Source organism: Phyllostomus hastatus, unplaced genomic scaffold (assembly GCF_019186645.2).
Source record: "Phyllostomus hastatus isolate PE091 unplaced genomic scaffold, TTU_PhHast_1.1 phas_contig_159, whole genome shotgun sequence".
Taxonomy (NCBI): domain Eukaryota; kingdom Metazoa; phylum Chordata; class Mammalia; order Chiroptera; family Phyllostomidae; genus Phyllostomus; species Phyllostomus hastatus.
The window spans coordinates 18,983,590-19,011,555 of NW_025333640.1; the positions used below are offsets into that span (position 1 = coordinate 18,983,590).

General features: G+C 40.0%; 2 protein-coding genes across 8 annotated transcripts; one reads left to right on the top strand and one right to left on the bottom strand.

Annotated features, from left to right (window-relative positions):
• Nucleotides 1-1,724: 1,724 nt before the first annotated feature.
• NPY1R (neuropeptide Y receptor Y1) lies at nt 1,725-21,471 on the bottom strand. 7 transcript variants are annotated; one of them, XM_045831872.1, is made up of 6 exons: nt 21,420-21,471; nt 10,290-10,369; nt 9,713-9,822; nt 8,385-8,612; nt 3,588-4,432; nt 1,725-3,466 (listed from the first exon to the last, which is right to left on the bottom strand). In XM_045831872.1, the coding sequence occupies exons 5-6, from the start codon at nt 4,281-4,283 to the stop codon at nt 3,008-3,010; spliced, it is 1,155 nt and encodes a 384-aa protein (XP_045687828.1). In that variant the 5' UTR covers nt 4,284-4,432; nt 8,385-8,612; nt 9,713-9,822; nt 10,290-10,369; nt 21,420-21,471; the 3' UTR covers nt 1,725-3,007. The 7 variants fall into 7 exon arrangements, with proteins under 7 accessions (XP_045687828.1, XP_045687830.1, XP_045687827.1 ...); XM_045831874.1 differs by lacking the exons at nt 8,385-8,612; nt 9,713-9,822; XM_045831871.1 differs by lacking the exons at nt 10,290-10,369; nt 21,420-21,471 and having other exon boundaries at nt 8,385-8,501; nt 9,713-10,022.
• On the top strand, nt 20,783-27,966 carry NPY5R (neuropeptide Y receptor Y5). The gene is made up of 4 exons (XM_045831869.1): nt 20,783-21,144; nt 22,846-22,885; nt 24,757-24,791; nt 26,309-27,966. The coding sequence occupies exon 4, from the start codon at nt 26,318-26,320 to the stop codon at nt 27,656-27,658; it is 1,341 nt and encodes a 446-aa protein (XP_045687825.1). The 5' UTR covers nt 20,783-21,144; nt 22,846-22,885; nt 24,757-24,791; nt 26,309-26,317; the 3' UTR covers nt 27,659-27,966.

The window sequence follows — 27,966 nt, forward strand, 5'->3', positions numbered from 1 at the left end:
AAAGCTCAAGTTACCCCGAGGTCTCCAACTAAAATCAACAGCTTTCTAACACTTCTACTCTGTGTGGAGACACACTTTCATTGGGAAAATATCTGTATATTTAGTTGTGAAATTTTGAAATATATAGTATAATATGCATTTATATTTTCTCGGAAGCTTGTGGTATAAAAAAGGGAATGAGAATATCCAGTTAACAGTAAATAAATAAAGTTAATATGAATAGTCAAATTTGATTTTTAGGTAGAGTCCTCCAATTCAAAAGAGAATTTATGGACACAAATAATCCAAGTGACCATTTTCTCTCAACTCTTCCACTTCAGTCCATTTTTTATGGCAGCCAAACTGAGAAAGAAGACAGGTGATGTTGTTATGCCCTGAAAATGTCACTTGTTAAGACAGAAAAGAATGATTTTTTCTAAAACCCTACCTTAATTCCAGCTCATTGTTTAGTTTACCCCTACTGGACAGACCCGGATTTGATGTCTGCTCCACCTGTTACTCAGTGTGTAGCTCAAATTTTTCAACGTGAGCTTCAGTTTCCCATCATGGGAAGTGGCCAAATATTAGTCACAAATTCTCAGAAATACTTAAGTACTTGACATAATACTTGGCACATACTGTTTAAAAATTCTAGCTATTATCATTTTATTATAAATTTATATAAGCTACCTTATAGCTATGCTCTTGTACTAAGCCCATAATTTATTTGCTCTTGGGTTTAAGCACACCCAGTGGTTCCATAGTTTGCATGTAACGTGGCATTTATTTTTTTGAATTTTGATGGATCTGTTGGATGGATCTGGATGGAACCTAGGCTTTACTATTTGTTCACTGACATCTTTTGATAAGAGAGGAGAATTTAATATTAAATTCATTACTTATGTAAAGCTTAAGGAAGCAGCAGCCTAAACAGTTGAATGAAAATCCTAGAAATGGCCATTTTAGCAAATGTGCTGACAATGAAGCACCTCCGTATCAAGGCTTTTCTCAAGTGGTGATTTGTTTCCATAGCACCCAGGTAAACAAAGACAACATTTCCCAATAGACCCTCAAAGCAAAAAAACATTAAGTAGTTTACAATTCCAGGTTTTGGTAAAAAAGAAAATGATATTTTGCCATCTATTATTAAAACTTGGTTTTAGAATTTTTTTCTTGTTCAGTTAAAAAAAGTCATTCTTAGGCTATAATTTAAATTCATGTTAACATTAAATGTTAAAAGTTTGATATTTGCTTGATTTATAAGACAAATCATGCAAGGTTCTAAAATCTACAAGGTCCCTTTTGCTTAGTTTGGGAGGAAAAAAAAAGAACATAATAAAAAAGAAAAAACATCTTGTTGGTAGAAATAAACTTAGGAGCAGGAGTCCCAGAAAATGTCAGGATGTGAAGTCAATATGCTCATAAATAAGAGAGAAGGAAGTTTAGTCTTTTTTTATGTATTCATTTGTTTTTAGAAATATGTAATTTTAAAAGTCCTAAGGACTGGGCACTGTGCTAAACACATTGGGCACATAGAACCATGTAAAACCGTCCCTGCCTTCAGGAAGCTTCAAGAAGCAAAGGAAAAAGACTGGGCCATCAACAGTTATACCACAGTGCGGAAAATGTTTCACTCCCAAGCGGACATAGGGCGCCGTGGGAACACCATGGGAGGGGAGACATGGAAACAGAAGGAAAGAAGTAAAGGAAATGAAGCTGCAGAGAGACACAAGAGACTCGGAAAAAGCAACAGCAATTTTAATAAAGAAAATGTCTCACCTTCTGAAATCAACACATTTAATACTTTGTTTATATACTACATCAAAGATAGGTCTTATTCTTTAAAATATCTTCTCTCCAAATGATTCTGAGGCTCAATCACGATTACAAGGTACAGGAAACTGAGTATATTAACATGACACGGCTACTCAGGACTCTACATCGTCCATTATTTAAAAGACTCCACGAGGTACAGTTTATACAGGTTAACATGGGCTATGTGAAGTGTTTTCACTTTTTAGGTATTTATCCCTGCTAGCCAGGGTGAGCATTCTTTTAGCATTGTACCTTGGTGTCCTTTTTTGAAAGACACTGAAAATTAAAAATGAGTTACTATATAGGCACTGATGTACGGAAAATACACTTAGTGTTTTTATACACTGTAAGCTGGAAACTGCATGTATATTTATCTAGAAAGCTTGACAAACACCGAACAGTTTGTGAAGAATAGAAAACCTCTTGCCTGTCAATTCAAATACATATAATCCAACTATTTGCTGCATTATCAATTTAATTATTAAACTGATTACTTTGAAATCCTTTGGTTGTTGGATACCAAAATAGTTTTGAAATTAGGGAACTGCTTTGCCACTTAATTCCTGTGGGTGGCCCAATCCCCCTGGCATTCACAGCTGAGAAATATTTATATTTTTATGCATTTTTATCATAAGTAATAATTAATTAAAAGCAAATTAAATCCTATCCTAAATTTTTTTAAAAATGCAAATCACTCCTGGATGACTTTAGACTATAGGTATGCAAGACACAGACTCTCTTTTAGCCCCATATCCTAGATGCTATTTGCAGGTTGCCACCTCTGTAACAGACTGAAACAATGACTATAGTTAGTTATGTCAAGATTGCTCAATCCAGTGGCAGTCTAATTGTCACAAAGGATGGCTCAGTCTAATTAGAGTGTCAGGTGTAGTGCTCCTAAAGTCATCAATAATAATGCTTCAAAGAAATTTCATTCCAATAAATATAATATAAAAAATTTTCTATAATATATGCATACATTTACAAAAAGCACTTCAAAGATGTCTGGTCAAAACTATTGCCAGAAGATTCCAAAGCCCAAATGTCTTGTTGCAAATGTAATTATGACAGTTACAACAAAAGCGGTGGAAAGCAAAACAGTAAAATCTTGGTCTTTCTTCAGTGATTTCAACCCCATTCCTTGGTTGAACGGGTAGTGAAAGTACGCTGCAGGTTGTGCTTTTTAGAAACAGATGTCAACTGGCACCATGTGCTACAGCAGTTTCAGATCGTGATCGTTGTTGTTAATTTTTTTAAATGCGACTGGGCTTGCTTGCTTCAAAGAAGTCTTAGAAACGTCTGTGTGCATGGTAGACATGGCTATGGTCTCATAGTCATCATCCCGAGAACGGAAATCACAGAAGTTGAAGAAGAACTGCAAGTCTCTCTGGAAATTTTTGTTCAGGAATCCATAAAATATGGGGTTGACACAGGTGGATATCATCGCCGTGAGGTGGCAGAGCAGGAAGAAGAGGTTGTGGTTGCACATAGAAATGATGTGATGGTTCCAGTCGAACACAGTGTTAAAGATGGTAAGGGGCAGCCAGCAGACGGCAAACGCTACCACAATGGACAGCAGCATGATGTTGATTCTTTTGGTTTCACTGGACCTGTACTTATTGTCTCTCATCTTGTCCATCATGTTGTTCCTTCTTTTTAAGCGAATATATATCTATAGAGAAAAGGGGGGAAAGTGAGCTCAAATAAAACCAATAAAACCAATTATTGAATGAGGAATTCTTTGGAAAGAAGGTAAAAATGGAAATGGTGGGAGGAGAGAGGAGTTTTCTTACCTTGAAGTAGCAAATAAATATGAAACAGAGTGGGCCGAAATACTGCAGCACCAAGAGGAGAGTGGTATAAGACAGCCTATGAGAGTCCGACGGAAATTTATCAAAGCATACGTATTTGTCCTTGAACCCATCGAGTGTGACATTCTGGAGTGGTTCATCACTCAACACTTGATAGATCAGGAAGGGTAAAGAAGAAGCCGCAGCAAGGAGCCAAATGACAGCGATAGCTACATACGCGTGCCTATTATTTGGTCTCCATCCTCGTGGGTTGATGATCAGCTGATGTCGTTCCACAGCAATGAGAACCAGAGAGAAAATGGACACAGTGATTGAAACACACTGCACAAAAGGATTCAACTTGCACATGGCTTCGCCAAAAACCCAGTGGTCCATTATCGTGTAGACAAATGTGAAAGGGAGACACATGATGGCAACAAGCAAGTCTGAGAAGGAGAGGTTCACAATCAGGATGTTGGTAACATTTCTCATCTCTTTTTGTTTCAAGATGATTATGATCAAGGCCAAGTTTCCAGTGACCCCAAGAATTATCACAGCTCCGTAAGCTAGAGCTATTACAAATATCATGGCCAAGGGCAGATGACAATGATTTTCAAAAGCCCAAAACTGGGAATTATTCTTTGAAAAATTATAGTAGATTGAATGATTTTCAACCTGGGAAAATATTTTTAAATCCATTTTGATTGCTTTAGTTGTTATAGATTACTTTAGACAAATGGATGGTATGTTTCTTCAAAGCAGGTCAAATGTTCAGCTTATTCTTATTCCCCATTGGCATCCACTTATCAAAATTATTCTGAATTATTCATTTCTTTGAACCGAACAATCTGTAAAGAGAAAATGACCAATTGTGTTACTAATTTTATTGAGGGCAGGCAAAATGAATTCTGACTCACAGTACCATTTAAATTGAAAACAAACAAAATGAAATCTGTATAAACATATTTTTAAAATAGCAGAAACTGTGTAAACATTTTGAAAAAATCTCAATATTTTTCATTGGGCTTGTTTACACAAACACAGTGGTCTGTAAATTAGTAAAGTGTATGTAAATCTCATGTTCAAGGTCTTACATAAACAGTACTATCAGCATATTTCTAAACACTGTAAGAATATGAATGTATAACAAAAAACCTTAATGTACAGCTTAAAACATAAGAAACATATATGAAACAAGCAAAGCAACAACACAACAAAAACAAAACTTCCTAATCCTTTCTCTTACTATAGAAATGAAGGAATTCTTGTAAAGGTCAAGATGTAATAGTAACTCCATCATACACTGAACTGCTCTTTAAGGCAGACATTATTTAACACAATATATTCAGAAGGAAATGATTAATACAATGAAACATCAGGGAACTGTCATATGAAGGGTTGTTGAAGGAATAGAAGATATTTAATCCAGAAAAAAATTAACAGGGATGGTAATAGATGTCTTTTCATCTTTGAGTGGGCAGCATCTGGCATAGGAATCTAGGCTTAGAATATTATGTCTAACTACACAAGTTAGAACCAAAAGAAGTATATTTAAAATTTTTTCATACCATTACGAGGAACAAATGTTTAATCAAATGGAATGAACTGCCTACAAATCTAGCAAGTGTCTATACAAGAAAGTTAATGACCACTACATGTAAGGCTTTCTAGGAGTTCTTGCATTTGTGTAGGATAGCTCTGAAACTCTTCCTAACTGTAAGATTATATAAGTTTGTTAATATGTCAGCAGCTTTCAAAAGCTTTCTAAGATTCTATTCTTATAAATATCCTCCCTCTTCTCTAAAATATATACAGATACAATGCAGGGGTCTAATTTTGGTCATAATTTTGATCTTTTACAGCACTTTTACCAACCAAACAAATTACAGACCATAGTTTTGTAAAAATTAAAAACTCCTTTTTAGAGCATCTCTGATTTTCCCTAGATTACTAAGTAAATAAATGAGGTGAGACTTCTTTGTTAATTACCAGGCCATTGTGCCTATGTTAAGAAAGGGAATTCCATTTCTTTCCCTCTTTTTTGAGAACAATAAAGGAAATCATGCAGATTTACTTCCATTGAAAAGGATGTAAGACATTTAATGAACCAACAATATGTTTGCTTTTTAAGTAGTGTCTCTAATGAAACTTTCCTTGAATGTTTTTACTTTCTAGAATGTGAACTGCTTTTCATTATACAACCAAAAGTTGCATTTATAAAACAAAAAGAATAAAAGAAAAGCTGCTAACATTAAGTGAGAACAAAAGTATTAAGACTGGGAATGGGAGTAGACCGGTTTCTAATGTGAATGTTACTAGAAATATGGCTCTTCTCTCCTCTAGGCCACATCCTGTTGTGACTCCTAAACTTATGTGGTAATCACACTTTTCCTCTCAAGAATACCAAAGGCAGAGAGAATTATCTATGCCTCTAAGTTTCTGAAAACAAGCCTTGAAGAAGCAAGTAATCTAAAAATCCTTTGGAAATTTCTCACTTAGGAATTCAAGAAAACTCTGCATCATGCTTCATATGCAGGTTGTTACCATGATACTTACAAAATAATTGTGAGTATTTCCTCCTTATTAACAGTAAAAATAGCTGAATAGGAAAGTATATCCTCTTTGTCCTGTGACTTCTCATGGCCCCCTGTCACCAGTTACCAGCAGGTGAATAGATACCCAGGTATGAGATTTGGACTATCGACTACATGCCTCAGCCTGACGCTTGAAGACCTCCACAGTATGCTTTCTTCTGCCTTTCACTCTTTGCTCTGATAACCCCACTGTGAACACTCTGTTCCAGGTAGGCCAGTCTCTTCTCAGTCCACCAGCGCACTCAGCCTGTTTGAACATCTGCACCTTCGCCCCTGACATTTCTTCTTGCGGGTGTTCTGTCTCATCACCAATGCAACCTCTACCCATTTTTCAAAGCACCGTTTAATCCCTCAGATCCTTAACTGGCTCCTCTCGGTTTTCATATAACCTCTTTAAAGTAGGTACTGTGCATACCTCATAGTACGTTGCAAATATTAGATTTAGAATAAAAATGTGACACAGTAGATGTGTGGTTGGAATAGCAGGTTCTTCCATGAGTTAGTCTTACCATCAGTAGCTGAATTCTATCCCGGTCCTTCCACATGCAAAATGGGTGCTAATTTAATAGATCTGTTATTAGGTCAGGTACACAGGGGGAAAAAATGTTGCACTTTGGGGTTAAAAAAGAAATTGTTTATGAAAGAAAATTCATTTTTCCAATACATACTTACTGAACACTTATTTTGTATCAAGCATGGTGTTAGTGGAGACAGTGGTGACATTCTCATTAAGTTTCTAATCTTGTGAGCAGAGAAAGACATACACAAATAAAACAGAGTATGCCTGACGATGGTAAGTGCTATGGAGAGAACTAAAGCAAGGAAGGGGACTAGGATTGCTAGGAGTTGCACTTTATTCCTGAGTGCTAGAAAAGGCCTCTGCCTGCCTGACGTGATGTGAGTTAAGACTTGACGGAGATGAGGGAGGAGACTATGCAGAGAGCTCAGGGACTGCATCCCAAGTGGACAGAATATAAAATCCCTAAGACCTCGGAGTGGGGGACCTGGTGTGCGGGACAGGATTGGAAAAGGTAAACAGAGGAGGAGCAGACCCTGTAGGGCCCTATTCTATGGAACAATCTTTGACTTTTTCCTCTAAGAAAGATGAGGCATCCCTGGAAAGTCTTTGGTGAAGGATGTAGTTACATGACTTATTTTAAAATTTTTACTCTAGCTGCCGTTTTCAACAGACTTAAGAACAGGAAAGAAAAGAAGTAGGGAGATTCATTAAGAGGTTAGTGCATTAATCCAAGTGAGAAATAATGAAGGTGCAGACCAAAGATGCAATGGAAAGAAAAAATGGAAATTTTACATCCATTGACTTTGACAAAATTCAGTATGTATGGAAATTAACACAAATATTTATTAAATTATTACAATATATGGGCTACAAAGATAGCCTTCTAATAGGTGAGTTTAGGTAAATATACTGAAACTATAATACCTTTGAAATTATATGTGGTAGACACTTCCTGTGAGGAAAAGCAGTGTTCTTACTAAGAAGTTAACTGAGGTATAGAGAAATTTGAACTATTTTTTTAAGTATTTGCAAGCCTCCTTTACTAAGTGTATTGTTGGATAATCATTCTAGTTGGATAAAGCAGTTCCCATTGGGTTAAAATGTATATATTTTCAGCCTACCTTAGTGTAATTTCAAGACAGAGTAATTGCCAGAAAGCAACAATACTAGGAGGGAAAGAATTTACATGCATTATCTTTGCAAAAATTATTTATTATTCCAATATATATTTCTAAAATACGGCATGCAACTACAGACACTGCAAAAATTAAAGATCGTTAAATCTCATTATCACTATCACATGCATTTATAGACAAAACAGAGACACTGCACACATCGCCAGCTGGGAAATTAGCCCCTTTCCAAAAGCACATTTCTTTCTCCTTTCTAATTAGAATACTGGCCTTTCACCACTCACTGTTTTAGTGCTGTTACTACTTGAAAATATTGCTTCTATATTTCATAGCCTTATGCAGATAAAAAAATTTTTATATACTCAGATTGGCTGTGCACCTCATTTCCTTTGGAAAAGAAATATCAGTCTTGTTACATGCAGTCTCCCAAAGTTCCTGCAAGTTTATCTCCATGAGTTGCATATTCCTGGTTCCTTCCTCTCCAAGGAGGGCTTGTTCAACAGACCGCTGCCTTAAAACACTAAGGAAGGCTGATACCATCAGAGTCACTCACACAGAAGCTCTGATCTGTAGTCATGGGTTGGAAACTGGTCTGGAGAGCTTTCTGCTGTCTTGCTTCACCAGGGAGGCAGCCTGGAGTCTTGGAACTGGCAGCTACTGTTTCTCCATTCTGTCCAAGCAGAGAGAGACCGACAAGCTCTGCACTTACCCGTGCATGTATGCCACTTAGCAAGTTATGCTTTCCCCTAGGATCCAGGTGGACATGGCATATCTGAGAGCACTTAAAAAAACAAAAGTCAAATCACACTCTGTCCTCCCCTAGGATTTTACCGTGCAGCGAGCGTGCTTAGGCACCCACCGTTTTCATATTGTGTAACTAGGTGAGTTGCCCCACATTTGCCTCATTCCTAACACCAACCCCCACGTCACCTCCCCCCACACAAGCACACTTGCCACCCATCTATTAGGGAACATCTCTACCTATGATGATGAGAGATTGGCAAAACGGAAAACCATCCAAACCAACCAAAAACAAACAAGCAGACCCCAAACTCGGTCAGTTCGTTTTGTTCCAAAATCAGTCCTTAACGCTTTCGCCCCTCCAGTCTACCTGGGGACCTGGAAGACTCTTAAATCACCTCCACCTCAGCCCAATCCTCTAAACGAGCTGGCTGCCAACATCACTGTTATAGAAGAAGCTAAAGTGTTAGATGATTAGAACTGGGGAATAGGGGTAGAAGGCTCAGGGTATCCACCAGGGCGCAGCGATAGACTGGAGGGCCCAGCACAGGGGGATGGGGCTCGATTCCAGCCCAGCCGGGAACCCACAAGTGTCCCGAGAGACCACACCGGCGCTGGGGTCCGCGGCCTCGGGGACTAGCCAGGACCTCAGCCTGACACGTGCCGAGAGAGGGGGCTGAAAGCCGAGGACCCGCCAAGCGCCCGCTCCCCAGACCATCCCAGTACTGGTTCCTCCGCGAAAACTCCAGTCAGCCACCCGGGCAGGGGCTCCAGCCAGCTCCAGAAAAATGCGGCGGATGAGCAAGGTGAGGGGCAGAGCAAGTAGGGCACCTGTCCACCCCTCGGCTTTCTTAGGAGGGAACTCGGATCCCGTCCAGAAATCCCCGGGGAGCCGGGTGTGCGAATGCCGCAGGTCCTGGTCACCAACGTCCCCACACCCCTAGACTGGAGTCCTGGAACCCTGCGATCCCGACCTACCGGCACCAGGACCTGAACAGAAAGGCTGACTGCTCGTCCCAACTCAGTGCCCCAGCGCCAGTTTCTGGCTCTCGTACATTTTTTTTCTGCCTCTCTCATCCTTCACTCCATCAGTGAGTAATTTCTCAAAAGTCCCTTGCAAGGTGTGAACTTGCAACTTACCCTCCGCTGGATTTGTCTTTGTCGCCCCTGTTCAGTGAAGCAGGAAGGATGGCCACGGAAGGGAGCAGGGAGAGGAGAAAAGAACCGCTGGTATTTCTCCTGCTCACACCCTAAAGATTGATGAAGATAAGCAGAGACGCCCCTTAAAGCCGAACTCCACCTCATCCCCGGATCACGTGACGCGCCCCAAGAGTCGCGCCTAGAGCTCCCCCCACAAACACCTCTCCTTGGCTGTACCCCTCGGGGGTGCGTTGCCTAGCCATTCTGGGCAGAAATGCAATGAAATCGACACATTCTTAGACACGGACGCACACTGTTAGACACAGACTCACGACGCCGAGGAAAGTAAGCACTCATCCGCACGGCCAGTGACTCTGAGAAGGCGAGGCAATTTTACAGGGCTTCTCCAAAGTCGGTGCCACTGTGTTCTTTGTTTGCAGGTCAGTGCCACCTTGTGGCCGAAGTTTCACCCCTCCGAAAACCTAGAGCGTGAGCCCAGCTCCAGAACCGAAGAGGCTGTTATATTCATGGGATGAGAAAGAATTCACAGAGACAAATGCCACTATATCTTTCTTACCTTCTCTCTTCTGACGTTCCAATATTTTTTATGCTGGTGCTGACTTCTTTTTTTCCTCGCTTGAAAAGTGAAGAGAAGACCTTTGAAAAACAAAAGAAGCGAGTCGAATGGAGAGCCTGGCCTTTTAGCCCTTCTTTCTTTTCACTGAGAAAATGCATTGAGTCAGATTTGTTCCCAGCGCCTGGCTGCTTTTCTTTTTTTCTTTTTTTTTTTTTAAGGAGAGCACGATGAACAGAACATTTTCTTGGTGGTCAAAAAGAGTCCATGACATTTCCTTGGTGCCTACTCTACTACCGCATTGAACATTATGAAGAAAAGAGCAGAATGTCCGCAGACCACTGATGATGCAAAGCCATCATGATGCCCGATGGTTCGGGCTAGTTAATGATCTGCTGATCTCAGACCTTTTACATAGTTCCACTCTACTTTGAAAGTCAAAGTTGTGTAATTCACACACAAACACACACACACAAATTATTTACTGGTATAGGTAAATAAGACTTCTTCCACATCAAACTGCCAAAAAATAAAGCCTTCCTGATATAGATACAGGGCACTGCCTAGGATATGTATAAAGGTTTTATTACATAACAACTGTGATTGCATTCTATCTTCAAAACTAAAAAACCCAAAATTCCAGGACAAATGTAATTGCCTGAAATTTACATTGTTAAATGTTTTCTTTTCCTGGTTGTTAGGCTGAATAAACACTATTTAAACCTCAATATAAGCCACAGCTCATTTATCTGTACAGACAGTAATGCACACAATCTCTCCTGTTTTGTTGCAGGAAAGCTTTTTCATTGACATTTGTCATTAGACATTTTTATATAATTGCAAAGGGATATGATCAAGAATTAAAACATGATTGTGTAATAAATGTACTATTACTATAATAATAGATATAAGCATACATTTAAAAGTGTCCCATTAATAGTTATACTAATGCTAATAGTTATACAGTAAAATAGCATACATATTTTTCCTTTTCTCTTTTTTTTTACCAAGAATGAAAATTAAGGCATTTAGGAATTTCAATTCTTTTAAACAGTAATTACTCATTTATGTGTCCACTCTATTTGCCTAAGTCACATACTGTTCTTAGAAGTTTATCCCAAGGTTCTAATCGTCAAGTTGGCTACTTAGAGCCTGCTGCAAGAATTACAAGTGAAATAATTTAATTCTTTATGAAGAACACATCTTATTAAGCATTTTTGCTACACCAGCAAATACCCTGGACGTGAGCACACAATTTGGACACATTTGAGTAGAGTGTCCAACCCGCGGCCTACGAGCCACGCGTGGCCCAGGATGGCTCTGAGCGCAGCCGCCACAGAATCACAAATTTACTGAAAACCTTTTTTTTCTCATCAGTTCTTGTTAGCGTTTGTGTATTTAATGTGTGACCCAGAGACACCAAACGGTTGGACATTACTTTCTGTATTTTCCAAGAACGCTAATAAAGGCATGCCTGAACAACTGCGGCTGCTTTATTTTGTCACCTTACAAACTTAATTTTCATCAAGTGTCCCCACCAAGGCAAATTTATAAAGTTGAATTCTTGAGGTATTCAGCGTCATATCCAATACCAATCTTTGAAAGATCATTGGTCTCTAAGACTTTTTCAATGTCAAATTTTGTGGTACAAGGAGAAATAATTTTGCAACAGTAAAATTATTTAATTCTTTAGAATATCATTTACTAAGTACTCCTTCCAAGTATAAGATAGAAAAATAAAGCATAGTACGATTGCTAAATATAACACAAGATCTTTTAATGTAATCTTGGAAACTATGAAATAAAGTCATCTTAGTTCCTCAGAAGATATGCACCCAAGAGTAATCTGCATTCCTCAAAAGATGTATTAAGAAGAAGATATGAGTTAAGTAAAGATCATTTCTTTTTCTAGTCTTAAGTGAACAGTCAGTCACATACTTTCCTATTTGCTATTCAAACTAGATAAAAACCTTTGCTAGGGAGAGAGAATTTTTTGCATTTTTTTGTGTATTTCCTTCTATAATTTCATAACAGCTGGACCTATGAACCATGACTAGGAGAATTAAATCAATGACCTATTCTCATGTTCTCTTGGGCAAATCATCTTGTTCTGTCATTTAAACAGAGAGATAGAATCTGCTATTGAATCTGTGTAGATCTTAGTTTTATCTTTTAAAAACGGAGCATTTTTATGGGCGTACTCTTTAAATTCCATGATCCAGTAACTGTCTAGATCCAAGTGTGTCACTATCCTTGGTACAATAACTTGTCCACTGTAATTACTTTATTGATCTCCTGGTGAATTTCTGCTGGAAGGTTAAGGTTTCTGAAATGCTACTACGACCTGATACAGGAAAGTTACAACAAATGGTCATTCAGAAAAATCTGACAGTCATTAACACTCCTATAACTGGATATGTAGCTAGAAAACTGGAATGTAGATGACACTGATCACAGAGAAATGCCACTGGGGTCGAACTCACTATGCTGCATGTTGGTGAATCAGTTCACAGTCTATGAATTAATTAGGTGCCACTTTTCCCTTCTTTCTCTGACATCCCTGCTGCCTTTCTTTAAATCTATGATGCCATAAACTGCAAGTTGCAATGTTATTTTACCCACCAACAAGAAAGAAAAAGATGTTTCCAGTAAAACAATGACATACAATTAATTGTAAATGAATCTCAAAAGTAGAGTATTATGGTGTTAAATAAAAAATCCTCATCTCGGAATCTGTGAGATGTAGTTAGTAAAGAGTTCAACTAAATTGCTTTGTACAAATAGTCAATACAGTCACTCAACTCAATTGTCTTTCGGAGAGAATTAACTAGCAGAAAGAAATAACAATTTAGTTAAAATCTTAGTATACAAGTATATAAGCAAACAATTCAATTAACTTCCTAGTGTAGAAGACACCAAATGCTCCTTATGGGTTTGTTCTTGATTTGAAATAAGAATCTCAGGAAAGTTCTCATTTGGTTACATAGGCGACACATTTAGAACACTTGTTTTAAAACTGTTAGAATAAACCTCTGGAGGACTAGGTCTTGAAAATTATTTAGTGATTACCCAAATCTTTTCTTGCAGGTCTCATCTTGTCAGACAACTTTTAGATATTCAGCAAAAGTATATGCTATTTTACAAAAGTGTAGCATTTTTTATTTGTTGCATGTCTAATGAAAAGATCTTGGGCATTTTTACTATTCTTGTTTTTTATATATATATATTGTAATGATTACTATTCCCTTCATATCGCTTTTCAAACAGTTGGAGTAGGAATGGCTGCTGAGAAGGAAAAGTATGAGTGCTGCCACGGAACCTTCCATCACCCGTGACAAGCATCTCTAATTGCTCACCTTGCCTGCTCCCACGCCCCACCCCAGCCCCACTTCTAGAATCTCAGGCTTAGCATCAGGCCCCTTCCCAACACAGTGCTTCCTGAGGTAGGATGATTTCTCCCAAAGACAGTAAAAGGTTCCTTATATGCACCTAGATAATATCACAAACAGGTACATAAGTGGTACAAAGTGTTCCCAGGTATCACTTTGCTCAGGCAAGTATGCTTTCTTCATTCCTTTGTTTAAGGTCTAGCTGTTGCTTTACTTTCTCAAGATATATACATCTAGAAAAGGCATAAGTATCCAAGGATGGGGTGTGGTATAATCTGACTCTTCTCGACTGGGAAACTACTCAGCTACTGCTCCCTGCTAACATAGCATGTAAGTGAAGTTGCATAGAGTATCGCAACTACAATTTCAAAACCTTAGGTGTGCCTTAAATATTACCTTGAAATTCTTGGGCTTGGGTAACTCCCAATCCCTCCCCTTTGAGAAGGCATTTCAAATTGTCACCACTCTCCTCCAGCCTCCTACCTCATACCCTCAGGCTCAATGGCCTCCTCCTCCCTTCTAAAGTGAGTCTAAGCCACAGGGCACCTACTCTAACGTTCACATCCTTCGACTGGGCAGCAATTCTCCAGCACAACTGTTTCAGCCCCCAGACTTGGATTCACTTTAACTTGCTGAGTGTTCCCAGCTGGCACCCCAAACATCACATGACAGAAACAAGCCATCACCACTGTGCTCGCTCTTTCAATCTATGAGCATAAAAATCCATGTTGTTTTATTTTACTAAGTTTGGGGAGGTTTGTTAAACAACAATAACATACCTATAACACCTGGTTATTCAATAATTCAGTATTCTTGGCCGAACACTAAAATACAAACAAAACTAAAATTCTCACTCATTTTCATTGAAACTCCCTCATTCATGTCATAGCGTCTCTAGCTGTCTTCTCTTTCCTGGTATGTTCTCCAAGAATGAGGTACGTTTATTGTCCTCTCATTTGCTCCTCAAACACAGCCCACCTGAAACTTCTGCCTGGGACATCAATGACTGAAGACAGGAGACACGACTCAGACTTTATTCTCTATGCTACAGTTCCCTCTCTTGACCATCCTATCCTCCTGGCCATCTTCTTTTCTTTCAACACTTTACTCTCTGCACTATAGACTTCTCTTCCTTAGTGGCTGTTCCTCAGTTTTCTACCTCAGGATCAGATGTCTCCATCTATCTGTCCTGTGTTTTTCTCCCTCGAGTCCTGTTATACAAATGGACCAGAGATGGCATCTGTGTATTAGCCTAAAATGGTCCTCATATTGTTTACTTCTTCACAGCAGGCTCAGACTATTGGCCCAGAGCCAGACAGCACCAAACTCAAATAATTCTCACACTTCTAATTGCTTTAAATGCAGTCCAAATAAATATCTATTTAGCCATTTAGAGACTACCTACTTTACATACCCCGAGATAAGACAAATCCTGTAGCCATAAAAGACACCAATTTGCTGCCGCTCTTGGGAGCAGTCTGAACCAAACCTACCCACCTTGCTGTTGAGGGATTTCATCTAGATATGTAAGCCTCCTCTCTGTTTTCCCCTCCTCTTCCAAGAATCCCCTGTCCTATCCCCCTGATGGTGGTAGCCCCACACTGTAATCTCTGGAAGGTCTTGCTGGGAGAGACTTCCCCTGTCATGCAACCCTGTCCAAAAACATCTAAATAAAGTTTGTGTATTACTGCCTTTTGTGATGCTGTCTCTTCATTGATCAACCCCGAATTGCCCAGATTTACTGAGGATTTCATTCTTAATCCTCTCCTTTTTTCTCTCTTAATGCATAATTACAACTTCTGCCATTAATCACTCCTAATGCTCCTAATCCTAAACCTCTAAAGTTCAGATCTCTTTCATGTTTCCTTGGAAATGTGCTTCTCAGATAGTGGGCTGGATTGCAATTACTATCATGATCTATATCCCCAAGCCCCAATCTAAGAATTGTCCCCAGTGTGTCCCTCTCTCACACTCTCAGATTCAACTGGACACAGAGTTCCATTCACCTGACTCCCTAAATACTTCTCAAACGTGTTCCTTCACATCCATCATGTTCTACTTATTTTTCTTACTAAACGATCTCTTTGCCACTAGCCGTTTTCACAGCAATCCAGTCGTATCTTTCCGCAGCTAAAATCGTCTAGTTGCTCTCCAGATCCTTCAAATACAACACAATATCCTTTTTAACCAACATTTTTAGTATCATGCTCCACCACTTCCCACACACTTCAGTCACAGTGAATTCTGTGCACTTCTCTGAATGTTACACATTCTCACTCACCTTCCTGCTATTTCCTCACTTCTTACTCACCCGTCCCCTCCATCTACTGGCCTAACTCTCATCAGTTCCTCACATTTTAGCTCAACTATTTCTTTAACTATGAAGACCTCTCTTATATCTTGCCATCTCCTCAGACCCCCTCATAAGCTGAGTTTGTTTTTTTATTCCTACAGCACTCTAAGAATATTTCTAATATGGAATTTATCACACTATATTGCAATTTATTTTTTATTTGCACAGACCTACAACTCTACTGTGGTCACTGAAAGGCAGCGACTACTTTTTTCACCTCTTTCAACTTAAAGCCTAGAATAATGTCTGCCATGTCATAAGATACTGAAAAGGTGTTGTTGAAGGATTGAAGAACAAGAAATAAGATATGATTACATAATTATGATCATCACAAATCAAGATCAGGTGTTTATCTCAAACATTTAAAAAATATCTTTGTCATTTTAGCTATGGTGGATTATTGCTATTTGTATATATACACAAAACCCTGGTATATATGTATATATTTTATACTTCTATGGGCTTACTACTGTACTCCTTTTGATGATTCTTCTCATATTTGTAGATTTTCTTATGTGTTGATTTTGTTTTCCCTGTTAGGTTTAAGCTCAAATAATAGAGCTTACTGCATTTGAAAATGTCTATGCCTAGTAAAGAAAATGTCTCATATATTTTTCTACCTGCTGAATAATAACTGTTTACATCTGAACTACCTGTGAGAATAGTGAGAGTGAGAACATGGAAACAGATGCACTTTTGAAAAGCATATTATTCAACCATCTCACTTTTTGATTCCAAGCTTAGGCTTTCAACAGTTCTCTAAATACTCTCTTTAAAGACTATTCAAAACAACATACTAAAAATAGATAAATAAACTCATTCTCTTTCATTTGCACTTAAAGTTATAATTAGACTTACAACTAGATCTTTAAAAATTAACCATGAAAAATCAGCTAAGAACTAAAACCTTATTTTAGAAAAACAATATTGGGGGATATTTATCAACAACACTAGTTTTTGTGAAGAGTTCTGATCCACAAAAGAGAATATACAGCCTAAATATGGATTTACATGATAGGATGTTATTTTCCCAAAGGAATTCATGCTCTCTTCTTCTATATATTTTGTGCTGAAAATTTAAAAATCATAAAATTAGATAAAGAATGATTTGTTAATCTTGAAGACACCCACAACTTTGTAAAAGAAGGAATCAAATATCATTATACAGTTGCAAGTACAAGAAAATACAGTAAAATAATGTGACTGTATTAATGGGAAACTCAACAGTATTTTTTTCTTTTGTTTCCTAATACGGAGAGGAGACAAACAATTTCTATGACTATTAAATATTTCTGAATACAGAAAAGGGTTACTTTTCCACATATATGCCTGTAATGCCTGCTCATTAATGGCATAAAGTCATAGAAATCCAGAACTGAAAAGGGGCTCCAGATCTGCTGGCCGAAACATTTCAATTTTTTTTTGCCTTTTTATTATTTTTTTAAAGATTTTTATTTATTTATTTTTAGAGAGGGAAGGGAGGGAGAAAGAGAGAGAGAGAGAGAAACATCAATGTGTGGTTGCTGGGGGCCACAGCCTGCAACCCAGGCATGTACCCTGACTGGGAATCGAACCTGCGATACTTTGGTTCACAGCCTGTGCTCAATCCACTGAGCTACACCAGCCAGGGCTACATTTCAATTTTTTAGAAAAAGAAAGTGAAGACTAAGATTGAGTGCTTTGTCTAAAGACACACCATTAACTTACAATAAAACCTGACCACAACTCAGGTATTCCGACAAGTAAGTGTCCCATATACAAATGTATGTGTGATTGTATAACCGTATACATGTGTATCACGCATATGGTTTTACGTATTTTTAACATGGAAAACTTTTTTTAAAACTGCGTAGTCTCTCTGGAAATCAGTCATTCCTTTATATGTAATTATTTAATCATTAAGGTATCAGAAGGAAAGATCAAGTTTTGCTCCAGTGGCACAGATACTTAGAAGGCAACGACATGTTTATAGTGCTCCCTGAGGACCTCAGAACAATTGTTGACTTGCCTGGGGAAATGACTCTGTGCACCCAAGTAATTTAGGTTTACTTTTTTTAAATAGCTGCTGTTCCTTAAAAAAAAAATTGTACATCTTTCACAATTACAACTTAGTTCCTCGTTTTAACCCCTCACTATTGATTATATGACAAACTACTACTAATCTAAAGAAATCAATGAAGCCAAGAGCATCATAAAAAGATCTTTGATAACATGCAGAGATGGCCCTTTCTACATGTATTAAGAATTAAGGATTTAGCTGGACCATGATAGAAGCAGTGGATAAAGAAATGTTACTTTTAATACAAAAAAGATTCTTGGAGAAAAAAATGCACCAAGTAAAATTGCACTCTTTTTTCTAGTTTATTTATCCCCACTATCCCAATAGCTGATATTCCAAGATCATATATCATTTGAGATCATACTGAAACACCTTAGCAACCATCCTCCTCCACAAATGATACTTGTTAATAACTGTGACAAGAACAAGAGACATGTTCTTCAGAAAAATGTTACCCCAGGCATTGTTTGAAGAGTGTTTTATTATTCAATAATTTGTCTTGGGTGTCCCCAGTGATTTTAACTTTAACCTTAACAGATAAGCTGTCTTTCATAACTGATAAAGAACCATGACTACTGGGAAACAGCAAGTTTAATTTTGTAACACACTTAAAATCCAAGTTAATTTCCCAAATGAGCATTTCATAAACACAGAGTAGGAAAAACACTGGAGCAGGGGTGGACATTACTATTTCTGTTCCCAGAGGTAGTACTCCTCCTGCTGGAATGTTACTCCATAAAACAGAAACAAAATTATTATGTTCTACAAGGAGTGATGATGACTAGTCTTGAATCCCTTCTTGGGAAATCTGAAGATAAAAATATATGCATGTTCATATCTTCTTTATGTAGCATATTGTTGGAATTTTTAAATTGCTTCTTCCTAAAAAATGATCCTTTTTTTATTACTGAATTTATCGGAGTGACACTGGTTAACAAAATCACACAGGTTCCAAGCGCACAGTTCCACAGCACATCATCAGCACTCTGTGCGGTGCGTGCATCACCTCAAGTCTCCATCCATCGAGAATCCTTAACAGTAATTTGTTTACTCTTTGTACATTGAATATGTAGTTAAAGAAGAAATTGTGACTCCCCTTTTGAGACTTGCGTTCTGAAGGTGGGATGTGGTGGGAAGGGCAATGGCAGACTTAATCAAAGTCTTCATCTCAGTGGCGTGTAGGTCTCTTAATACTCTAAAAAAAATGACTTCATCTTAAAAGTTCGTATCATCCAAAGTACAAGAAAAGTTGTGGACGAGAAAAAATAAAAGCCCTCTTTCTTTTTACCATACAAGAGCTTATAGCATAGACAAGCTTTTGGGAAGATAGTCACAATGGGGCTCCTTCGAATGTTGTTTTGAAGCCAGTGTGTATTGGACATTGGTCTGTATTGTGACTGCGCAAGGAAGGGATGGAAGGACGGAAAGTTAGGTGACAATGTGTAGTGCATTAACTGCACAGATGTTGTAATTAAGAAAGTCTAAGAGCCAAGCTTTGCTTTCTCATTGATCACCCCTTCTTAACACCTGCATCCCTCCCTTCACCTACTTCAGAATCCCATTGGCCTGCTCGGACTGCCTGTTATGTTAAAATTTGGGAGAGAATATGCTTGTATTCCAGACACAAAAAGGAAAAGAATGAACAAGGAACTGGATTTACTTGAGGTTTTTAAAAGTTCATCTGGCTGATATGATAACAATCTACACAGGTCCCCTGAGTATGCTAAAATTCAACAGAAAAGCAAAAGAATTTGCGTCTGACTTTTCGGATAACAGATACGTTGCTGGCCCCAGAATCAGATGTTCAAGTCTCATTGGTCCCAAAGGACACAGACCGCTCCGGTGTACAGAGCGTCAGTCCCTCGGGGCTGCACTCGTCACTACACACACGTCGCTGTGACTGTCACTTCATCCTTCTCAGTTTTCCAGGGCACCATGCATACGCCCTTTCTCCGCTTTCTCCTGCACAGCTATGGTCAAAGACAGTCTCTCTCTCTCTCTCTCTCTCTCTCTCACACACACACACACACACACACACACACACAGCTATGGTCAAAGACATTCTCTCTCTCTCTCTCTCTCTCTCTCTCACACACACACACACACACACACACACACACACACCCCTCATGACTAAAAAAATAAGAATAATAAGGCAAACCTCCGAAATACAGATTCGGAAACATTGGGGATGAGCATCACATGAGGAGAAACAAGAAAACAAGTTTTATTTTTCCTTTGTCTTTTTAAATGTATGGCAACACTTTTTAACCCTTCGTCGTCTTTTTGCCACTTAGTCTCGAGAAGCGTGGATTCCACGTCAGCCTCACGCCCCGCTCCACGCCTCCCCGCAGCCCCACTCCTCCTCCGGAGGACCCGGGAGGACTCCTCTTCCCCTTCTGCGCCGCGCATCTCCCCTTGCAGTGCCCAGACGTTCCGGGCAACCTTCCTGCCTAGACTTCTCCCTTCCTCACTCCAAAACGGTGCAAGATAGAGTCATGCTCTGTTTTGGTCTTGTTTCTATTTTATGTTATCTTATTTTTTCAAACAAAAAGAAAACCTGGGCCTTGCAGCTTTTTCGCGGGGACCCTAAGCCCTTACAGATACGCCCGCACTCCACACCAGCTCCAGACTCGGAGTTCACTTCCCCCGGCTGGGCTCACAAGGGGCAGGAATATTCTTGCTCGTCAAGTTAACTTGGCCTCGGTGGAGAACCAGAGGCCGAGGCCACGGCGTGCCATCCCGGGGGCCTGCAGCTTCTCCCTGGGGCCCCAGCTGGGAGAGTCGGGGCTGGGATGCCCCGCCCGGACTTCGGGAGAGGCGGGCTCGGAGCAGGCGCCCTGGAGCAGGCGCTCTGGAGCAGGGTCTCGGGGGTCGCGGGAGCAGTCACGTGTCCCCGTGGCACCTCAAAAAACCCCTGCGGCTCCCTGCCCCCTCCTCCCCACTGCCATCTTCCAGGTCTGCTCCTCCCGACACCACCGCCCGCGCAGGAGCGACAGCGCTCGCCAGGTGCCCGGGAGCCGAGACGCCGACCGACCGCGGCCGGCTCACCCCGAGGTACGGGCTTCAGCCTCGCCCCGCAGCCCCCTTCCGCGCGGGGGTGGGCCTGCAGGGAAGGGCGAGTCCGCGTGGGGCCCGGGAGCTGCACCGGACCCTCGGTCCCTGGGCGCTGTCGGGGCTCCCGGGAGGGCGGGGTGGGGAAGCTCTAGGTGGCGAAGCTGGAAAAGTCGGGGATCCGCTGGCGGAGCGGGCGAATGTGAGGCGTGGAAGGGAAGGGAAGGGAAGGGGAGAAAGGACGAGGCAGAATTCTTTCGTTCGGGGCAGGTACTCACCCGAGTGGAGCAGGCACGGGCTGAACCCGGGAAGAGGGTGCCCCGGATCCACGCGGGAGCCCGGGCGGGAGCGGTGGGGGCGGGGGGCATCGGGGAGGACGAAGCGCTCCTCCTCGGTGGAGCGAGCCCAGTGCTGCCCCGCGGGCGTCCGTGGCTGGCGGGGAGCAGCAGCCCGCGGGATTCCCCCGGCAGCGCTCAGCCCTAGCCCGGCGCTGGGTTAGGCCCCCGGGTGCAGCCCACCCCGCGCCCCTCCGGGCGTCCAGCCGCCGCGCTGTCCCGAAGCTGGCCCGCGACTCGAGGCAGCTGCGCCCCCAGGCTTGCTCTCTTATGTGCAAGGTGGCTTCGTGTGACAAATACCTCAGTAACATCCATCCATCACCTCGAATTAGAGAGGGACGGGAAATTGTTATCCCCAAGTCTACCGACCTTTATTTTATCTTTTAAAAAGAGACTTTGCCGTAGGCCGGGGAAATAGCCTCAAGCACTCTAAGCAGAATTTTGCAGCCCGAGTGCATTTTAAATTTCAGATTTCTCAAGAGAAGAGCAGCTCTGCTTTTAGAATTGAGAAGACGGCGGCGCATGCCTGCCTGTTTGTTAGTTGAGCAGCAGAGCTGTAATTATCTTTCCAATTCAAATTTTGCCAGATTCTGGCTTTAAAAACGAATCATGGAAAGAGTGCGGAGCCTGGAATCTCCCCATTGTTTCAGGATCACAGCAAAATAGGCAATAGTCAATATTTTCATTATCATTGTTAGAGAGGAAATTTACATCAATTTTATTTTGTGTGATTGGCATTTTGTGTGAGAAGAAAAATGTGCATTTTCATTAGGCAGGTAATTATCTTAATAAATGTTACCTAAATGTACTGAGCTAAGTCTTAGTATCTCCTCTGAGCTCCCTGCAGTTCCTCCTATTATTTTTTCTAAGAAGTGCCTACCTAACACACTTGAAGTCTTCTCAGAAGATTTTATTTGTCTTGCTTTCAGATATAGATTTTTATTTAAAAGTTACAATAAGTCTTTACAAAGACGTTGCTTTTTTAAAGTTGCCGCAGTTTGAAGAAGAACTTACATTTTTCACTTTCTACTCTGAGGATTCAAGTTTTAATGTTCAGCCTTGTAATTTATATGGTGGGAGATAGAGTTCCATACAAAAGCAAGAAACAAAATCTCATGTTTATACAGTATTTAGCCACAACAAAGATTTCACACAGCATTATCATATTTCTTATCAAATATTGCATTTACAAAACATTCTCCTGGTTATATTTCATATTTTTCCTAGGAATCTACTATAAGATGAAGAAAGGTTCACATATAACATTTATTACGCATGAAATATTTGTGTTGCATAAAATTATAAAGTATTCATTCTAACACCCGTTGAAAGCAGAGAATTATTCCACTGGCTGGCATTTCTGTTACAGGTCTGCGTACTGCACTTTTCAGGAAAAAGAAAGTGAAGGGGTAAGTTTAAGGATGAAAATTCTCTATGCTCGTTTTTCTTTCATTTTAAAGTGGCTCTGTGGTAGGCAGTTGGACAGACAAGAGCAAAGCAAGGAAGATGGTCCCCAGGGTGGAAAGCCCCTGGGGCCTAGCCAGGGGCAACACCTGGAAAACAAGGACGTTTCCCCCAGGGTGGCATTTCCTCTCCTAGCATATCACTGGTTGTGCAGGTTTAGTCCCCCTAAACCCTTCATATCGCTGGTCATGCCATTCGGATCCTCCCCTGGCACCTTGGTAGTCATGGAGGTTAGACCTCCCTCAATGAAGAAGAATCAAGGGCTCTTCACCAAGGGCTCGGGAGAATAGCTCGTAAGGACTAAGACCCCCAGGACAATGAGGTTCTAATCTGCATCAAATATATCCAGATCTCAGATGTGTTTGAGCTGCAGGCCCAGGAAAGCAGCAAAAGCAGACAGGCCACTCGTCAGCTGACCTCAGGACCAGATGCATTTGTTGGTAGCAGTGAGAAGAACACCAGGTGTTAGAACAGTGGGGTCAGACTGGACTGGACTTTGGTTTGGCAACCTTGGTACTTGTGTTCTGGCTAGGAAAGAATTCAGTACCAAGGCTCAAACCATAAGAGACGTGTCTATTTAGAAAGTCACAGAGGTAGAAGAAATGAGTGGTAGAAGGAATGGGCTCAAGAAACAAGTTACGGAGGCAAAAGTAGGGGCCCTTGGAGCTTAGGAGAGAGAAGGGTAAAGGTAACCTCCCTGGGGTGGGTGGGAGGAGTCAAAGAGGAGGGGAAAGGCCAGGGCAAGCTCCTGGGAGAGAGTGTTCTAAGTCCTCTATGGTAAGAACTTTTAAAGGTGGGGATTTTAAGGGAGGTTCCAGGGGAGGCTCTCAGTAGAATATTCATCAGCTTTCCAGGTGTGTCCTCTGAGGTTTGTGGTCTCCACTGATTGGTCAGCAGCAGGGCAGGGAGCCTTTCCCTTCATCCCTGCAGGTGATCCAGGCATCACTCACCTGGTTTTGCCGCTTTTCTGGGCCTGGAGCTAAAATACAACTCAAGCCTAGATGACCTTTTAGGGATAAAAGGTCAAGGGGTCTACTCTGCCACCAGCGAATTGCTAGGGGAGAAAAGATTACCCCTGGCACCTTCTGTACTTCTGTACCTGGCCCATCTGTCTTGTTCTTCTTATGTCTAACTGCCTACCACACATTGACTAATGAGAAAATTTGAAACCAAGTTTTTCATAACATCTATATCTGATTCTATGTTGACTGATTACCCTCTGGAAGCTAATTACATCCTTTTAAAGATAAATTTATTAAAAAACGCATGATCTTATTCAGTCATTCTTAAGTCCTAACAATTTCAATTAACATGACCTCAAGTTAGGAAGTATAACTGGTACAAAAGTAATTCACATGGCCTACTGAATCATCTTACTTGTCACATTTTAGTAGTCGATGGCCTCCCTGCAACTACCCTGGATAGTTGAGTGAACTTCAAATCAGTGTGACCTTGACTGGCCTTTCTGCCTAATTTTATGGGTCCTGATGACCCCCTGACTCCATCTGGTTTGTCAATGATTGTGTTCATGCTTATAATGTATACAGGCTATTTGTTCCTCCTTAGGTTTTCTTTTGACTTGTGTTCTTGAAAATCCTTTTTTGTTAGATAAGTAGTTACTTATTGTCTTTCCTACTACCAAGGTAAGAACAAGAGAATCGTTGGAGAGTTAATTCTACACAGGCTTTGTGCTTTCTTGAGACTTATAAGGTGGCACTCATTTAGAGTAAAATATTATTGTCCAATGGTGCCTAGTTGAAACTTGCTGCATGTAAAACTGAACTTAAAGTTACTTACAATGAATGTCTGTTCACAGGAGTTCCTGCTTAGAACTTTACTGGACCAAGACCTGTAAGTTGAAGATAATAGTATTTAAATTGAAGATAATAATGTTTACTATTAATTTAAATATATGTATTTTTATACTTTTAAGTATAATTATTCATCTTAGTTTAGCAATAGGTAGATAAATACATATTGCTTTTTTAAGCCACATACATATCAGGATCTCCGTAACAATGTATATTCATCAGAATTAACTACACTGTCTAGAGTATTCTGTAGGAAATTTTTGTTAAATAAGAGTGCTTACCTTTTTTAAAGTGGAGGAGGAGTTTTTTTTAAATTTTGTTGACATATTATGGGCAGTTTTGTGCTTCATTAGGCAGTGCTGTCAAATCTCTGGTATACCTCAGCAAATAAGTAATACCATGGTGATATCGATTCTAAAACATTAATTTCTTTTGAAGTGAAAAAACTTATTATGAGGTGTTATATTAATATCATGTCTACATTATACCCTAAGACATAGTATTGTTCCTTAAACAATATGAAATATTTTTCTTAAGCAAAAATAATTTTCCTTAAATAACTGAATCTTTTTAAAGCTGAAATCCATTTTCAATTTCTAGCAGGTAATTTTTGTTTTTAAAGCACCAGCAGCACTGTTGGTCAGTGGTAGTGTTAATTCATGATAATCTGGCAATTTCAAGGGACAGAGCTTGATCATGGGATGCGTTTGCCAACAGTACATCTTGACAGACATTTATTGAGTGCCTACTGTATGCATGTAGTTACTGAAATAATGTTTCTACACTTGAAAAGCTTTAATTTGGACACTTTATGAGCTAGATAACATTTAAGATACTGGGTTTCTGTTTGAATTTTTTATTTTCCCATAAATATTTATTTAACATCTGCAATGGTGAAGTTACTGTGCCATGCATTATGGTAGATACCATGGTGAGTAAGGGGCAGTCTCTGCTTTTCCATTGCTTATAAATAAATAAGATAGGTGGTTTGCGTTATAATTGCAAAGCAAGGCAGATTGTAACATGTAGCATTAGACAACTATAAACAGAGCATTACAGGGGTTTGGAAAGGGAGATACATCCAACTGAATAGACCAAGGAATACTTTAGGATAGATGACTCTTAACTTTGATCTTAATTCAAGTAGGAAAGGAAGGAATGTTTAATGTAGGTTATATGACTACACCACGTGTTAGGTACTTTGACTGGAAAAGAGCACTACTGAGCTATTGTACATTAGGTATCTTGAAACTCTCATCTACATTTGCCTGTTCTTGTCCTTACATTATTTCCTACATTAATTTAAACAACAGTCTGCTATTCTGACACAAGCAAACACACCATTGAAATGACAATAGACTTAGACTTACTATAATTGTTATGACTGACATTTGCACTGCACTTGGAACCAACTGAAGGCCTCACGAAACATTCTTAGGAATTGAATAAGATAATGGGAACCAACTATAAAATTCAGTTTCTCTCTCAGTGGATTAATTTATAGTAGTCATGTAATTTTTTTCAAATTGCTAACTCATGTCCTTTTATTCCAAGCAGGATAATAATATGGATTTGGACTTTAAGGGTTATTATAACCAGACATTTCCCACAGAGAACCATACTGCTGCCCCTCGGAATTCCAATTTCCCAGTCTGGGATGACTATAAAAGCAGTGTAGATGACTTGCAGTATTTCCTGATTGGACTCTATACATTCGTAAGTCTTCTTGGTTTCATGGGGAATCTCCTCATTTTAATGGCTCTCCTGAGAAAGCGTCATCAGAAGACGACGGTGAACTTCCTCATAGGGAATTTGGCCTTCTCTGATATCCTGGTCGTGCTCTTCTGTTCGCCGTTCACGCTGACCTCCGTCCTGCTGGACCAGTGGATGTTCGGCAGAGTCATGTGTCACATCATGCCTTTCCTTCAGTGTGTGTCGGTTCTGGTTTCAACTTTAATTTTAATATCGATTGCCATTGTCAGGTATCATATGATAAAGCACCCTATATCCAATAATCTAACAGCAAACCACGGCTACTTCCTGATAGCTACTGTCTGGACACTAGGTTTTGCAATTTGTTCTCCCCTTCCAGTGTTTCACAGTCTTGTGGAACTTCGCGAGACTTTTGGCCCAGCGTTGCTGAGCAGCAGGTATTTATGTGTTGAATCATGGCCATCTGACTCATATAGAATTGCTTTTACAATCTCTTTATTGCTAGTGCAGTATATTCTGCCCTTAGTTTGTCTCACTATAAGTCATACCAGTGTCTGCAGGAGTATAAGCTGTGGATTGCCCGACAAAGAAAACAAACTAGAAGAAAATGAGATGATCAACTTAACTCTTCATCCATCCAAAAAGAGTGGGCCTCAGGTGAAACTCTCCAACAGCCACAAATGGAGCTATTCATTCATCAGAAAACACAGAAGAAGATACAACAGGAAGAAGGCATGCGTGTTACCTGTTCCAGCAAGACCTCCTCAAGACCATCATTCAAGCACACTTCCAGAAAACTTAGGCTCTGTGAAGAGTCAGCTCTTCTCCTCCAGTAAGTCCATACCTGGGGTCCGCACCTGCTTTGAGATGAAACCTGAAGAAAACTCTGATGCTCATGAAGTGAGAGTAAACCGTTCTATCATGAGACTAAAAAAGAGATCTCGAGGTGTTTTCTACAGACTGACCATACTGATACTGGTGTTTGCCGTCAGTTGGATGCCACTACACCTTTTCCATGTCGTAACCGATTTTAATGATAACCTTATTTCAAATAGGCACTTCAAGTTGGTGTACTGCATCTGTCATTTGTTGGGCATGATGTCTTGTTGTCTTAACCCAATTCTGTATGGGTTCCTTAATAACGGAATCAAAGCCGACTTACTGTCTCTTATACGCTGTCTTCATATGTCGTGATTCTCACTGTTTACCAAGGGAAGAATGAATGTTGGGATCATTCCAATGTATATTCACGATACCTACGTGTACCTGATCAACAGATTTTGTTAACTTATTAGTTTAATTTATGTGTCAGACTTCTGAATTTGAATGTCAGTTCATAGTGTGTGGAAGGTAGTTTTGTTTGTTATAGTGCAGTGAATTCATTTAGTTGTATAAAGTCAGTGTCAGTCCAATCTGTGATTTCACTTTAAAAAGTAGTTACATTACCTTTCGTTTTCCTTTGTCTTGTAAACAAGTGTAATTTTGTTTGAATAAAAGTTATA